This window comes from Giraffa tippelskirchi, chromosome 9, assembly GCF_054371585.1.
Source record: "Giraffa tippelskirchi isolate mGirTip1 chromosome 9, T2T-mGirTip1v1.2.pri, whole genome shotgun sequence".
NCBI classification, from domain to species: domain Eukaryota; kingdom Metazoa; phylum Chordata; class Mammalia; order Artiodactyla; family Giraffidae; genus Giraffa; species Giraffa tippelskirchi.
Window position 1 is genome coordinate 146,343,882 of NC_137283.1, and position 16,882 is coordinate 146,360,763.

The 16,882-nt window shown below is 36.5% G+C and overlaps 1 protein-coding gene across 3 annotated transcripts in view; it reads right to left on the bottom strand.

Moving 5' to 3' along the window:
* EPM2A (EPM2A glucan phosphatase, laforin) overlaps positions 1-16,882 on the bottom strand; it is a 102,232-nt gene that overhangs the window by 43,179 nt on the left and 42,171 nt on the right. For all 3 annotated transcript variants that reach the window (XM_081529865.1, XM_081529863.1, XM_081529866.1), the window contains exon 2: positions 14,532-14,706. In XM_081529865.1, the coding sequence (XP_081385991.1) occupies positions 14,532-14,706 (175 nt within the window). The remainder of the gene's footprint in view (positions 1-14,531; positions 14,707-16,882) is intronic.

Consider the following 16,882-nt stretch of genomic DNA (forward strand, 5'->3'; position numbering starts at 1 on the left):
AGAGGAACTTCATACTACCAGAATACAGAAGGGCCACGCCTAACACAGCAATCTAAACAAGATGAAAAGGCAGAGAAATACTCAGCAAGTAAAGGAAAATGAGAAATGCCCACAAAGCCAAACAAAAGAGGAGGAGATAGGGAATCTATCTGAAAAAGAATTTAGAATAAGGATAATAAAAATGATCCAAAATCTTGAAAGCAAAATGGAGTTACAGATAAATAGCCTGGAGACAAAGATTGAGAAGATGCAAGAAATGTTTATCAAGGACTTAGAAGAAATAAAAAGGAATCAATATAGAATGAATAATGAAATAAAGGAGATAAAAGACACTCTGGAGGGAACCAACAGTAGAATAACGGAGGCAGAAGATAGGATAAGTGAGGTAGAAGATAGAATGATGGAAATAAACGAAGCAGAGAGGAAAAAAGAAAAAAGAATCAAAAGAAATGAGGAAAACCTCCGGGACCTCTGGGACAATATGAAACGCCCCAACATTCGAATCATAGGAGTCCCAGAAGAAGAAGATAAAAGGAAAGGCCATGAAAAAATACTCGAGGAGATAATAGTTGAGAATTTCCCTAAATTGAGGAAAGAAATAGTCACAGAAGTCCAAGAAACCCAGAGAGTTCCAAACAGGATAAACCCAAGGCGAAACACCCCAAGACACATATTAATCAAATTAACAAAGATCAAACACAAAGAACAAATATTAAAAGCAGCAAGGGAAAAACAACAAATAACACACAAGGGGATCCCCATAAGGATAACAGCTGATCTTTCAATAGAAACCCTTCAGGCTAGAAGGGAATGGCAGGACATACTTAAAGTAATGAAAGAGAATAATTTACAACCCAGATTACTGTACCCAGCAAGGATCTCATTCAGATATGAAGGAGAATTCAAAAGCTTTACAGACAAGCAAGAGCTGAGGGAATTCAGCACCACCAAACCAGCTCTCCAGCAAATGCTAAAGGATCTTCTCTAAACAGGAAACACAGAAAGGATGTTTCAACACGAACTCAAAACAACAAAGTAAATGGCAACGGGATCATACTTATCAATAATTACCTTAAATGTAAATGGGTTGAATGCCCCAACCAAAAGACAAAGGGTTGCTGAATGGATACAAAAACAAGACCCCTATATATGCTGTCTACAAGAGACCCACCTCAAAACTAGGGACACACACAGGCTGAAAGTGAAAGGATGGAAAAACATATTCCATGCAAACGGAGACCAAAAGAAAGCAGGAGTCGCAATACTCATTTCAGATAAAATAGACTTTAAAATAAAGGATGTGAAAAGGGACAAAGAAGGACACTACATAAAGATCAAAGGATCAATTCAAGAAGAAGACGTAACAATCATAAATATATATGCACCCAACATAGGAGCACCACAATATATAAGGCAAATACTAACAAGTATGAAAGGCGAAATTAACAATAACACAATAATAGTGGGAGACTTTAATACTCCACTCACGCATATGGATAGATCAACTAAACAGAAAATTAACAAGGAAACACAAACTTTAAATGATACAATAGACAAATTAGATTTAATTGATATTTACAGGAGTTTCCACCCCAAAACAATCAATTTTACCTTTTTCTCAAGTGCACATGGAACTTTCTCCAGGATAGATCACATCCTGGGCCATAAATCTAGCCTTGGTAAATTCAAAAAAATTGAAATCATCCCAGCCATCTTCTCTGACCACAATGCAGTAAGATTAGACCTCAATTACAGGAAAAAAACTATTAAAAGTTCCAACATATGGAGGCTAAACAACACACTTCTGAATAACCAACAAATCACAGAAGAAATAAAATTATGCATAGAAACGAATGAAAATGAAAGCACAACAACCCAAAACCTATGGGACACTGTAAAAGCAATACTAAGGGGAAGGTTCATAGCAATACAGGCGTACCTCAAGAAACAAGAAAAAAATCAAATAAATCAACTAACTCTACACCTAAAGCAACTAGAGAAGGAAGAAATGAAAAACCCCAGGGTCAGTAGAAGGAAAGAAATCTTAAAAATTAGGGCAGAAATAAATGCAAAAGAAACAAAAGAGACCATAGCAAAAATCAACAAAACTAAAAGCTGGTTTTTCGAGAAGATAAACAAAATTGATAAGCCATTAGCCAGACTCATCAAGAAACAAAGGGAGAAGAATCAGATCAACAAAATTAGAAATGAAAATGGAGAGATCACAACAGACTCCACAGAAATACAAAGGATCATAAGAGACTACTACCAACAGCTATATGCCAATAAAATGGACAACTTGGAAGAAATGGACAAATTCTTAGAAAAGTATAACTTTCCAAAACTGAACCAGGAAGAAATAGAAGATCTTAACAGACCCATCACAAGCACGGAAATCGAAACTGTAATCAGAAATCTTCCAGCAAACAAAAGCCCAGGACCAGACGGCTTCACAGCGGAATTCTACCAAAAATTTAGAGAAGAGCTAACACCTATCCTACTCAAACTCTTCCAGAAAATTGCAGAAGATGGTAAACTTCCAAACTCATTCTACGAGGCCACCATCACCCTAATTCCAAAACCAGACAAAGATGTCACAAAAAAGGAAAACTACAGGCCAATATCACTGATGAACATAGATGCAAAAATCCTTAATAAAATTCTAGCAAACAGAATCCAACATCATATTAAAAAGATCATACATCATGACCAAGTGGGCTTTATCCCAGGAATGCAAGGTTTTTTTAACATCCGCAAATCAATCAATGTAATACACCACATTAACAAATTGAAAGAAAAAAACCATATGGTTATCTCAATAGATGCAGAAAAAGCCTTTGACAAAATTCAGCATCCATTTATGATTAAAACCCTCCAGAAAGCAGGAATAGAAGGAACATATCTCAACATAATAAAAGCTATATATGACAAACCCACAGCAAACATTATCCTCAATGGTGAAAAATTGAAAGCATTTCCCCTAAAGTCAGGAACAAGGCAAGGATGCCCACTTTCACCACTACTATTCAACATAGTTTTGGAAGTTTTGGCCACAGCAATCAGAGCTGAAAAAGAAATAAAAGGAATACAAATAGGAAAAGAAGAAGTAAAACTCTCACTGTTTGCAGATGACATGATCCTCTACATAGAAAACCCTAAAGACTCTACTAGAAAATTACTAGAGTTGATCAATGAATATAGTAAAGTTGCAGGATATAAAATTAACACACAGAAATCCCTTGCATTCCTATACTCCAATATTGAGAAAACAGAAAGAGAAATTAAGGAAACAATACCATTCACCACTGCATCAAAAAGAATAAAATACTTAGGAATATATCTACCTAAAGAAACAAAAGACTTATATATAGAAAACTATAAAACACTGATGAAAGAAATCAAAGAGGACACAAACAGATGGAGAAATATACCGTGTTCATGGATTGGAAGAATTAATATAGTGAAAATGAGTATTCTACCCAAAGCAATCTACAGATTCAATGCAATCCCTATCAAGCTACCAATGGTATTTTTCACAGAACTAGAACAAATCATCTCACAATTTGTATGGAAATATAAGAAACCTCGAATAGCCAAAGCAATCTTGAGGAAGAAGAATGGAACTGGAGGAATCAACCTGCCTGACTTCAGGCTCTACTACAAAGCCACAGTCATCAAGACAGTATGGTATTGGCACAAAGATAGAAATATAGATCAATGGAACAAAATAGAAAGCCCAGAGATAAACCCACGCACATATGGACACCTTATCTTCGACAGAGGAGGCAAGAATATACAATGGAGAAAAGACAATCTCTTTAACAAGTGGTGCTGGGAAAACTGGTCAACCACTTGTAAAAGAATGAAACTAGAACACTTCCTAACACCGTACACAAAAATAAACTCAAAATGGATTAAAGATCTAAACGTAAGACCAGAAACAATAAAACTCCTAGAGGAAAACATAGGCAAAACACTCTCCGACATAAATCACAGCAGGATCCTCCATGACCCACCTCCCAGAATATTGGAAATAAAAGCAAAAATAAACAAATGGGACCTAATTAAAATTAAAAGCTTTTGCACAACAAAGGAAACTATAAACAAGGTGAAAAGACAGCCTTCAGAATGGGAGAAAATAATAGCAAATGAAGCAACAGACAAACAATTAATCTCAAAAATATACAAGCAACTTCTGCAGCTGTATTCCCGAAAAATAAACGACCCGATCAAAAAATGGGCCAAAGAACTAAACAGACATTTCTCCAAAGAAGACATACAGATGGCTAACAAACACATGAAAAGATGCTCAACATCACTCATTATTAGAGAAATGCAAATCAAAACCACAATGAGGTATCATTTCACACCAGTCAGAATGGCTGCTATCCAAAAGTCTACAAGCAATAAATGCTGGAGAGGGTGTGGAGAAAAGGGAACCCTCTTACACTGTTGGTGGGAATGCAAACTAGTACAGCCACTATGGAGAATAGTGTGGAGATTCCTTAAAAAACTGGGAATAGAACTGCCATATGACCCAGCAATCCCACTGCTGGGCATTTACACCGAGGAAACCAGAATTGAAAGAGACGCGTGTACCCCAATGTTCATCGCAGCACTGTTTACAATAGCCAGGACATGGAAGCAACCTAGATGTCCATCAGCAGACGAATGGATAAGGAAGCTGTGGTACATATACACAATGGAATATTACTCAGCCATTAAAAAAAATACATTTGAATCGGTGCTACTGAGATGGATGAAACTGGAGCCCATTATACAGAGTGAAGTAAGCCAGAAAGAAAAACACCAATACAGTATACTAATGCATATATATGGAATTTGAAAGATGGTAACGATAACCCTATATGCGAGACAGAATAAGAGACACAGATGCATAGAACAATTTTATGGACTCTGAGGGAGAAGGTGAGGGTGGGACGTTCTGGGAGAATGGCATTGAGACATGTGTATTGTCATATGTGAAACAGAGCACCATTCCATGTTCGATGCATGTGACAAGGGCTCAGGGCCGGGGCAATGGGATGATCCAGAAGGATGGGATGGGGAGGGAGGTGGGTGGGGGGTCCGGGAAGGGGAACACATGTAAACCCATGGCTGATTCATGTCAATGTATGGCAAAAACTATTACAATATTGTAAAGTAATTAGCCCCCAACTAAAATAAATAAATTTATAAAAAAAAAAAAAAAGAAAAAAGAAAAAAAAAAAGAAAGTAAAAGAGGAGAGTGAAAAAGTTGGCTTAAAACTCAACATTCAAAAAATGAAGATCATGGTATTAGGTCCCGTCACTTCATGGCAAATAGATGGGGAAACAATGGAAACAGTGACAGACTTTATTTTCTTGGGCTCCAAAATCACTACAGATGGTGACTGCAGCCATGAAATTAAAAGACACTTGCTCCTTGGAAGAAAAGCTATGACCAACCTAGAAAGCACATTAAAAGCAGAGACATTACTTTGCCAACAAAGGTCCATCTAGTCAAAGCTATGGTTTTTCCAGTAGTCATGTATGGATGTGAGAGTTGGACCATAAAGAAACTGAGTGCTGAAAAATTGATGCTTTAGAACTGCGGTGTTGGAGAAGACTCTTGAGAGTCCCTTGGACAGCAAGGAGATCCGACCAGTCAATCCTAAAGGAAATCAAAGAGTTGGACATGATCAAGCAACTAAAGGAAATCAGTCCTGAATATTCATTGGAAGGACTGATGCTGAAGCTGAAGCTCCAGTACTTTGGCCACGTGATTCGAAGAACTGACTCATTAGAAAAGACTCTGATGCTGGGAAAGATTGAAGGCAGGAGGTGAAGGGGACGACAGAAGATGAGATGGTTGGATTGCATCAGCAACTTGATAGACATGAATTTGAGCAAGCTCCGGGAATTGGTGATGGACAGGGAAGCCTGGCGTGCTGCAGTCCGTGGGTTTGCAAAGAGTTAGACACAACTGAGTAAGTGAACTCAACTGAATAAGTATTTACATACTTATTAAGGATTAAGGATTAATTATACACTGACTATAAAGTTGTATATTTCCAAATATTTCTGTAGAGTAGGACTGAATCTAGGTCCTGGGCTTACAAAAAGGAGGGAAAGTGTCACCTAGAAGCAGCACGAGATTACAGGCATTTGGTGGCTCCATCTGAAACCAAAGACGCTGATATGGAGTACAGTCACTGTTACGTCAATATAATATATCAGCAAAATGTTGCATAATGCTTTTGTCTTTAACTGTAATCCTTGATTATTTCCAGAACTGTCTTTAGTGTTCATCAAGTTCAACTAGCTCACTATGCAAATCAGGAGAGTGAAATTCAGAACTGTTACAGGATTGTCCCAAGGTTGCCCTGCAGTAAATGAGAGAGCTAGGCTGGCACCAAATTCCTCACTCATTCTCCAAAGTAATTAATGCCATTCATTTGGAAAATGTGCTAGATAAAACAGTATCCAAAATGTGTGAAATAATTATTCTACAGTGTATAAAATAATTTTGAGTTTTGAAAATTACCCAATATCTTTTCTTTATAAACCAAAGAGGCTACGAAATATAGGTGTGCTTTTATAACACATTTTCTAAACTATAACATTTTTATAAGAGTTTAAAGTGTGATTCATAAAGTCTAATTTATGGCTCTTGAAATGTGTTTAATTGGCAATAAGCCTTTTCAAGATACAGACAGCACAGTCCCTTCGCACTAAAGTCTCATTAGGTTAGTTATCTGTGTCTTTAATGCAAACATTCATTCTTTTGCATAAAAAAATCTATTGACAAGAGAGATGCAGTTTGGTACCAAATATATGAATAAGGAAGTGCATACCCATTTCTAAAATCTCATTCTGGCATGTAGAATCTTACTTAGGTTGGAGGACAAAATGCAAACTAAATGTTAGAAATGAAGAAATGTATTTAATATTTATTGAGGTACTCTTTATCAAGTTTATGTCAGACATTTTGAATTCTTTATTTAACTTTAATTTTATTGCAGAAAAATTGATTTCACACACCTAACTTGACTTTCACCAAATCCCTTTACAACAAGAATAAAGAGATTCTATGGGAAATTAAACACATAAAACCCCAAGAAAGAGAAAATTGAGGAACAACAAAATTGTTGAAATTGGAAAGCAATTGATTGATTACTGAATAATTTAACAGACTGAGGAAAAATAAATTTTAAAGCCAACAGTGAAGAAAGCTGAGAACCGACTGGAATTGAACTACAGAATCCCCAACAGGCTCAGAAACTGGATTTCCAGGTACTTCCAGATGTAAGTGAAAAGCACAGAACTGGCAAGTCCATTCAGGACACAGTCAGACTCTGAGATTCATTTTCCCACTGTCTTCAGCTGGGACATTTTCCCTCCATGCTCTTGATAAACTGTGGAAATGTGTTCTCTGTGGAAGGTTAAACAAGTCTCTGAACTGGGCAACACGGATAATTAAATGAAGAGCTTCTAGAAAACAAAAAAAATGATAGCAGAAATAAAAAACTAAATAGTAGTGATGGATGATTAAGTAAGTTAAGAAAATGTTAGAAAGAACAGAAAAAAAAAAATCCCAAATATAAGCAAAATATAAAAGACTCAGACTAGGATTCCAGTATCTAAATAATAGAAGGTTCAGAAAGGGAAATAAATCATCAAAGAAATAATTCAAGTAGTTTATCTAAAAAGAATTTGGAATTTCAGAATTTACAGAATTAGGAAATCTACTCACTGAGAGCTTAGCAAAATGCATAAAACAATGGCCACATCAAGACATTCCATCATTAAATTTCACAATACTGAAAATGAAGATTCTGACAGCTTCTCCAGAGGGGAAAAAACATAGTTCAAACCTAAAGAATCAGGAGCCATAATAGCTTCAATAATCAATAGCAAACCTGGAAGGAATACATCTTCACAGAAGACTTAGGCATGTGTGAACAGTTAGGGGTGTTAAATAGCATTTACACAGGCATACGAATAAACGTGGATACTGATCTCATTAGGATGATGGTATAACTATATTGGGAGGACTGAACAAGAGAATGATGTCACTGAGGTTTGTGGGGGAACGGGAAGAAAAAATACCTACAGTTTCATTCTTCGTAGTATGAAAGCAATAGATAATACCAAAAACTAAAATCAAGAAGTAGTAATATAGTCATATTTTTTATCATTTGTTTGTGTGTGTGCTCACTCAGTCATGTCCGACTCTTTGTGATCCCATGGACTGTAACCCACCAGGCTCTTCTGTCCATGGAATTTTCCAGGCAAGAATACTACATTGGGGTGCCATGTCCTCCTCCAGATCTTCCCAACCCAGGATTCAAATCCACATCTCTTGTGTCTCCTGCATTGGCAGGGGAATTCTTTACCACTGCACCACCTGGAAAGCACTACTTATCATTCATCTGAAGGTAATTAGCAACTAATAAGCTTAAAGATATGAAGGCAGTTGCCCAGAGACACACCAAATGAGTGGTGATGTGGAGTTTGGGGAGTGGCAGACTTCTCTTCATAATAAAGCTTGTTGATCTACTAGATTCGTGAAACATGTGCATGTACACCTTGGTTAACATTTGAAACGACAAGGTATACACAAATCGCCTAACCATGGTCACACCATAGAGTGTGAATTTCTGTAAAGGACATCCACAGTTCTGCTGCTGCTGCTGCTGCTAAGTCGCGTCAGTCGTGTCTGACTCTGTGCGATCTCATAGACGGGAGCCTACTAGGCTCCGCCGTCCCTGGGATTCTCCAGGCAAGAACACTGGAGTGGGTTGCCATTTCCTTCTCCAATGCATGAAAGTGAAAAGTGACAGTGAAGTCGCTCAGTCGTGTCCGACTCTTCGACCCCATGGACTGCAGCCCACCAGGCTCCCTTGTCCATGGGATTCTCCAAGCAAAAGTACTGGAGTGGGTTGCCATTGCCTTCTCCGACAGTCCCTCTATTGGAGGTTATCTCTCTAGATCTGATAATGCGGACATACCAGAATGTTCTCTTCTACATGACCTGCTCTCTAGGTGGCCCTATGTTCTGGTGTTCTCAGAACAGTCCTACTTTATACCTGTATGCAGGCTAATTATCAAAAGTACCTATTTTTACTCTCAAAATTATCCTGATTAGGTCAACTTAATACTGCTCTCACAGTTCCATACCTTGGCACTTGCTATTGTCTTTTACCTTGACTTCCCTCCCCCAAATGTCCTCCTGGAAAAGAAAAAATTGCCCCCGTTTCTGTTCAAGTTCTACTCATAAAGATTTCTTTGCACTAAAGATTTCTCCTCCGGTCCCTCATTCCCCTGCAAATACAACTTTACTTCAGCAATTATCTTACGATATTAGAGCTGTTAATATGTTTGTCATCCACAAGAAGATGAATTCCTGACAGCAGGGATCATTGTTGCTGCATCTTTGATGGTCCAGCACTGACTCAGTGAATGAAATTGTCACACTACACAACATTACTCTTGATGAAAGTGAAAGAGGAGAATGAAAAAGCTGGCTTAAAACATTCAGAAAACGAAGATCCTGGCATCCAGTCCCATCACTTCATGGCAAATAGATGGGGAAACAATGGGAACAGTGACAGACTTTATTTTCTTGGGCTCCAAAATCACTGCAGATGGTGACTGCAGCCATGAAATTAAAAGACGCTTGCTCCTTGGAAGAATAGCTATGACAAACTTAGATAGCATATTAAAAAGCAGAGACATTACTTTGCCAGCAGAGGTCCATCTAGTCAAAGCTATGGTTTTTCCAGTAGTCATGCATGGATGTGAGTTGGACTATAAAGAAAGTTGAGCACCGAAGAATTGATGCTTTTGAACTGTGGTGTTGGAGAAGACTCTTGAGGGTCCCTTGGACTGCAAAGAGATCAAACCATTCAATTCTCAAGGAAATCAGTCTTGAATATTCGTTGGAAGGACTGATGCTGAAGCTGAAGCTCCAGTACTTTGGTCACCTGATGTGAAGAAGTGACTTATTGGAAAAGACCCTGATGCTGGGAAAGATTGAAGGCAGGAGGAGAGGGGATGACAGAGGATGAGATGGTTGGATGGCATCACTGATCAATGGACATGCGTTTGAACAAGCTCTGGGAGTTGGTGATGGACAGGGAAGCCTGGCGTGCTGCAGTCCATGGGGTCGCAAAGAGTCATACATTACTGAGCAACTGAACTGAACTGAACTGAACGTAACATTTAATTATTAGATATTTTTTAAATCTTCAGATCTTGACAGTCTTATCATTATGAAGGGTACTGACCTCATAATTTTTTTACCCCAACCATAAAAATAAAACTAGGCAAAATTCCATTCCTGTATCCAAATTAAAGGCTGATAATTTGTGATTATAAATTATTAGGTGAGTTTGATTATCTCTATTATTACATATGCTCAAACATATAACATATCATGGATTGCATTTCTTTCAGCAACAAAAACAAATCCACAAATTGTTTCAGCACTGTACAGTCAAATGAGTACAGTAAGTAGATAGCTATTAGATGTTTTCAATTTAACAGTGAAATATATTATTGTCTTTTCAACTCATAAACTGAATTTACATTTTCATCTTGTCCAGTTTCACGTGAGGATGAATTGTAGCTAAAATTTATAAGGGGAGTTAGACTGAAATAACTGATAGCACATAAAAGTCTTCACTTTTAAAATCTAAATTAGTCTTTATTCAGCTAATCACAGAAGTTCTCAAATTCTTATGCCTCAAAGAATCATATGAAGAGGCTGGAAAAGAGATTCCAGGAATTTATGAGGCTCATCAATCTATATTTTTGAAAAAACAAAACATCCAATTGATTTTTATTTTTAAAAATTATACCACCCAATTGATTTTTCAAGTAGGTAATCTTGAGACTGAACTGTGAGAAACACTGGAAGTTAATGGAACTTCTTAAAAATCAGAGAGATGCCAACAGATCCACTATGAACAATTGCTACTTATTTACAAGTTCCCAGTTATCTCTATTATAGAAATAAATAAATAGAAATACTGTTATGCCCAAAATTCTGAGTATGAGATTTTTTTCTTATTTATATATGCATATAGGTATTGTATCTGTGTATTATATACTACATATATATATGTAGTATACCCCATGTGTAAATATATATATTCTGTATACTATACATATTATATGTCTGTTATCTATTTTATGTATATATATTATTATATAATTTTATATATTATATATATTTTTCTTTTTATACCTAAGGAGGATAACAGGCTGAATTACCTGAAAATTCAGTAGGACAGAGACTTGGTGAAACTAAACTGCTTTGAAGAAAATTTTTAATGTAACCTTTCTTGTATAAACAATGAGTACATGAACTATGTTTCACATTCAATCCATATACAGCCATGATCCCATATGTGAAACTGAAGAAATACCTTCTTTAAAAACTGAAACAGTTTTCAAAAAATTGAAACGTTTACTTGTGGAGGGAAAGTTCTCAGAGTGAGAGGTGTGCCCCACACAGATCCTCCCATCTCTTCATTCTGGGAGGGGTGGTTGGAGGGCCCAGGCTGATTGTCTGCTTCTCTTCCACTCACTGAGATGTGATCCACCCAAATGCACACAGCCTGGGTGAACACGCCATAGGTATAGAAGCTAGTAATGGCAGATGAAACTCATGCCCACCAAAACTAATAAACAACCTACTCTTTCAAATGATGACTATGAAAAATTAAGGGTTAGCAGTTACTTTTTAAACAATGAAAGAGATAAGAATCAAAAATGAATAGAGAACAATTGATTTAGGAGGAAACAAGATCACTCCAGGAATAGAAGATAACTTTAAAATAATTCTCCATAGTACTTTCAGCAAGTACTCATTCATAAACTAGAACAAACAAATATGCAAAAAGAGAATAAAAGAATAAGGAAGAGCCCATGAAAATTAAGAACCAAAATTAAGAGAAAAGAAATGAGGTAAGCTGGAAAAACAATGAAGTCTCCCAAAATGTAAAGCAATAAAACCGGAAGCTGAAAAATATTTTTAAAGAGTCAAAAATAGAGTATAAACCCAAGAGGTCTAACATCCATCTAAAGAGTGTCTTCAATGACAGAACAAAGACAAGGAAGGAGGAGAAATAATCCAATAGCAGAAGAAAATCCCTAGAGCTCAAGATGTGACTCAACACACGAAAGGGTTCAGAAAATGTGGCTCAGCAAAAATGAAAAATAATCCATCAACACATCTTCATTAAGTGTCAGAACATCTCGATGGATGTTCCTTCTCATTCTTTTCTTTTGATCTTCTTTTTCTCCTGCGTTCCTAAATTGTGTGACCCCGACTCTTCTTTGTAACTTCTTTATTTTCATCGAGTCATCTATTCGCTCAACCGTGTCCGACTCTTTGTGACTCTATGGGCCACCAGGCTCCTAAGTCCATGGGATTCTCCAGACAAGAGTACTGGAGTGGGTTGCCAGTTCATTCTCTTTATTTTATTTATTTGCTACATGGTCTCAACTAGACTGATCACTTTGAATGTCACCTGTATATTGATAACCCCAAGTTTATATCACCATTCCCAATCTATCCCTGAAACTCCAAAACTAGTAAATAACCTAGTCTTTCAAATAATAACTATGAAAAATTAAGGGTTAGCAGTTACTTTTTAAACAAACAATGAAAGAGAGAAGGATCCAACTCCACACAATACATGGATTTCTTTTCTGCAATCTAGCCTACATTTCAAAGGCAATATGTCTAAAATAAAACTCTCATCTCAGTCCCTACTCCAAATTGTTCTTCTCCTAAATCTTCCCTATCTTATTTATACAGTTTCTCAGACCATAATAACACAAGTTATATAGAACTCCTCTTTTCCTCCTGCTGTGCATCCAATCCATCAGTAAAGCCAACATCTAACATGAATTTATAAGAAAAAGTGTGTCCAAGAAGAATATTCATTTCCTAACACTATGATGAAGTTGTTTTCTCCCTCTCTCCTACCCCTTACAACCCTGTTTATATTAGTCATATCTCTCATTCAAAGCAAAACAATTTTTAAGAACATGAGAATGCATCTTTGTCTATGGTACAAATACTGTGTGTCCTACAGTAAATAATATATACAGAGAATTTTAAATGTTGAATATTGGTTTTAAATTTTAAATCATCAAACTATGAAAGATTCATTTATATTTGCTAAATTAAATCCAACTTCTATAACCCTTAAAAATGTAAAAATAATGAAAAACAGAAGTTAATGGGTGGAAGTAGATGTAGAGGAAAATATAGGGATAATAAATCTCTTATCTCACACATTAGAAAATCAAGGGGCACTGTCAAAAATTTATGGGTCAAGAAATAGAATTTTATGATGTTAAATAACAAAAGAATTTTTTTAATGAGTCTGGTAGGGGTTGGAGGAGGGGAGAAAAAATAAGTGAGCTAAATCTGTTTCATGTCATAGAGGGGAGTCAAAAGCTATTTTTTTTCTATTTTTCTGAAATATTTTAATTTTTTTAACTTTTTATTTTGCATTGGAGTATAGTCGATCAACAGACAATGTTGTGATAGTTTCAGGTGAACAGCAAAGGGACTAAGGCATACATATACATGTATCCATTCTCCCTCAAACTCCCCTCCCATTCAGCCTGCCACATAACATTAAGCAGAATTCCGTGTGCTATACAAAGGTCCCTGTTCGTTACCATTTTTAAATATGGCAGTGTGTACATGTCCATATCAAATTCCCTATCATTTCCCCATTGCCTTCCCCCTGGCAACCGTAAGTTTGTTCTCTAAGTCAGTGAGTCTCTTTCTGTTTTGTAAGTTCATCAGTATTGTTTCTTTCAAAAGCTATTTTTAAATTGACATATTAATAAATAAAATATATGCATATTATTTAAGATTTGGATTTAAGTTTCAGAAAAACTAGCAATAAAATAGTTTAAAATAATTATTTCTAGCGAGTGGGAATGAAAGGAAAGTGTATGGAACCTTACTTTCCATTTAGCATTCTCTTCAGTGTTGAATTTGTATTATGACACATACTGTTAGTATAATAATTAAATAAACAGATAAATAAAAATAAATCTGTTAATAAATAACAAAGCAAATGACCACATACAATCTAGTCTTATGTCTAGATCTTCACACATATTTATTTGAATCATAGTTTATAAAGAGACATCAATTTTTATTTCACTGCTGGTCAGTAGCATAAGATACAAAAGCTGATTTAGGATGTTTTTAGTCTAGTTTTTATTTTTAACCCACTACATAAGTACAAAAATTGGTTAACTAGTGTCTGATCAAAATATGTTGATGCCAGAGTATGTATTTAGTAAAAAAAATTCTATAAAAAAGGATCCTTCATGTCTAGAACCAGAAAAGCTCATACAGTAATTCACTGTAATTTACCTCCTCAAAGTACCACAGGCCTATATAACCCTCCAGAGGGAGAGACTGCAGTTTTGAACACAGTGACCACTTCCATTGTCCTAATGCTACCCTTGTCCTACTTCTATGCTTATAAACATGGCACTATTTTTACCTTGAATAATGCATGGCTTGGTGACCTGCAATATTAAAATAGAAGTCTGTTGTGTGCTTCATCTCATTGGTGTGCCCAGTGGCCTCAATCCAGTGTCCTATTGGGAGACAATAAACACCATCCACCAAGTTGTTTTCATTGTAAGTACAGCAACGGTCGTGGTGAGGCCCGTTGCCTAGAACAAGAAGAAATGACAAACAAAGCAATTACATCAATGCTTTGCTTCAACAGTCATAGAGTTGCTGATGCAAAATTCATAGCAAGACAAAAATAAATACAAAGCTGCATAATCTACACGTCTCAGAATAAACAAAAATAGACTAAGTTGGTGATGGACAGGGAAGATTGGCGTTCTGCAGTCCATGGGGTCGCAGAGAGTCAGACACCACTGAGCGACTGAACTCAAGAGGGAACATAGTAAAAATATCTAAAGAATTACTTGTTAACTTCAGAGTACTATGCTCCCAATGACTACATGGATATTTATAAAAGCATATTAACTCAGAATTCATGGGACCACTCAGGGCCTTAAGAGCCCATTGTGAGTCACTCTGCAGCCTGATAAGCTGCTGAAAGGGGCTTCCCAGATGGCTCAGACGGTAAAGAATCTGCCTGCAATACAGGAGACTTGGGTTCAATCCCTGGATCAGGAAAATCCCCTGGAGAAGGAAATGGAAAACCAATCCAGTATTCTTGCCTGGAGAATTCCATGGACAGAGGAGCCTGGTGGGCTACAGTCCATGGGGTCACAAAGAGTTGGACAAGACTGAGCGACTAACACTTTTTACTTTTCACTTTTCACTTTTCAAGCTGATGATAAGGGCTCTAAAAGACATTAATGTCCCTCTGCTGCATATTTTTACCTCCCTGGAATGCATATTTATGACTAAAATCACTAATAAAGTGTTTCAGTATCAGCTCAAAGAACAGATAAATTTAAAAAAAAATAAATACATTAATAAATAATAAAATAAAGGGACCATATCGAATCCAGTTTACGTGTAAATCAGTGGTTAGTATTATGTCCAGATGGGAAAACTAAGCATCACAGAGATTAACCAACTTGCCCAGGATCACAGAACAAAGTACAGAGCGATCAGTAACCTGGTACCCTTAGTCCCCCACCTTTTAGGCGCTTGATACCTTCATGCTGTTTTCTCCTGCTTACGTTACAAAACCACCAAGACAGACCCTCTGCTCTCCAGGGAGTGGCGCAAAAGAGGCAGAGACAGGACAACATGCCTCTGATAACATTATTTGCTTACATCACAATTCTGCCCCGTATCAACTACACTAGTAAACAGACCCTCAATTTCTATGAAAATTGTTATTTCTACACTATTTTTATAATCTTTTCTTATGTGAGCACCCCATTTCAAATCAACCCTTTCCTTAAACTACCTAATTTTCATATAGTGTCATTAATAAGAAAAACATATAAAGTGTTAGTCACTCACTCATGTCCACTTCTGTGCAACCCAATGGACTGTAGCCCACCAGCCTCCTCTGTCCATGGACTTCTCCAGGCAAGAATACTGGAGTGGTTTGCCATTCCCTTCTCCAGGGGATCTCCCGACCCACAGATTGAACCCAGGTCTCCTGCATTGCAGGTGGATTCTTTACCATCTGAGCCACCAGAGAAGCCCAAGAAAAACATATAATCAAAATAAAATAGGAATAAGTCACAATTATTATGAATATGAAAATTTGAGTCATTCATTCCTTGCTCTGTCTTCTAAAATATTTTATCTAAGGTTATTTAGCATGTAATCTATTTTTTAAAATGCTTAAGTCATTAGGCAATTATTTAGAACATAATTCCCCTCATCAGACAGAGGGTACAGGATGGCACCTTTAACAAACCATCATTGATCTTCCTAGCTTAGATTCTTCTTTTCCTCTTGATGCTACAGGGTACTACACCAATTGCCTTATTAACCTCGATGTTTAATAGAGAAAACCAAACTATACTAGCAATCTCACTTCTAGAAACATACCCAACAGAAACATAGCAAAAGTAAAGAAAGATGCATGGATACATACATGTGTGTAACAATCCTATTTTAATAGCAAATACTACAAACTATGTCAGTTCATCTATTCATTCTCCTAAAAATACTTATTGAATGTTGACTATATGATAGGCGTTGTACTAAATCTTGTTAAGGATTTAGGTATTTCCCATAAAAGCAATTTTTAAAAATGAATTATTTTAAGCAGGCAGTTGACATGACCAAATTTTTATTGTGAAAATATCTCTCTGGTTACAGAGTAAAAAATTAATTCAAACACAATGAGATTAGAGGCAGAAAGTCCACTTAGGAAACTTCTATGTTAGCCCAGGTAAGAGG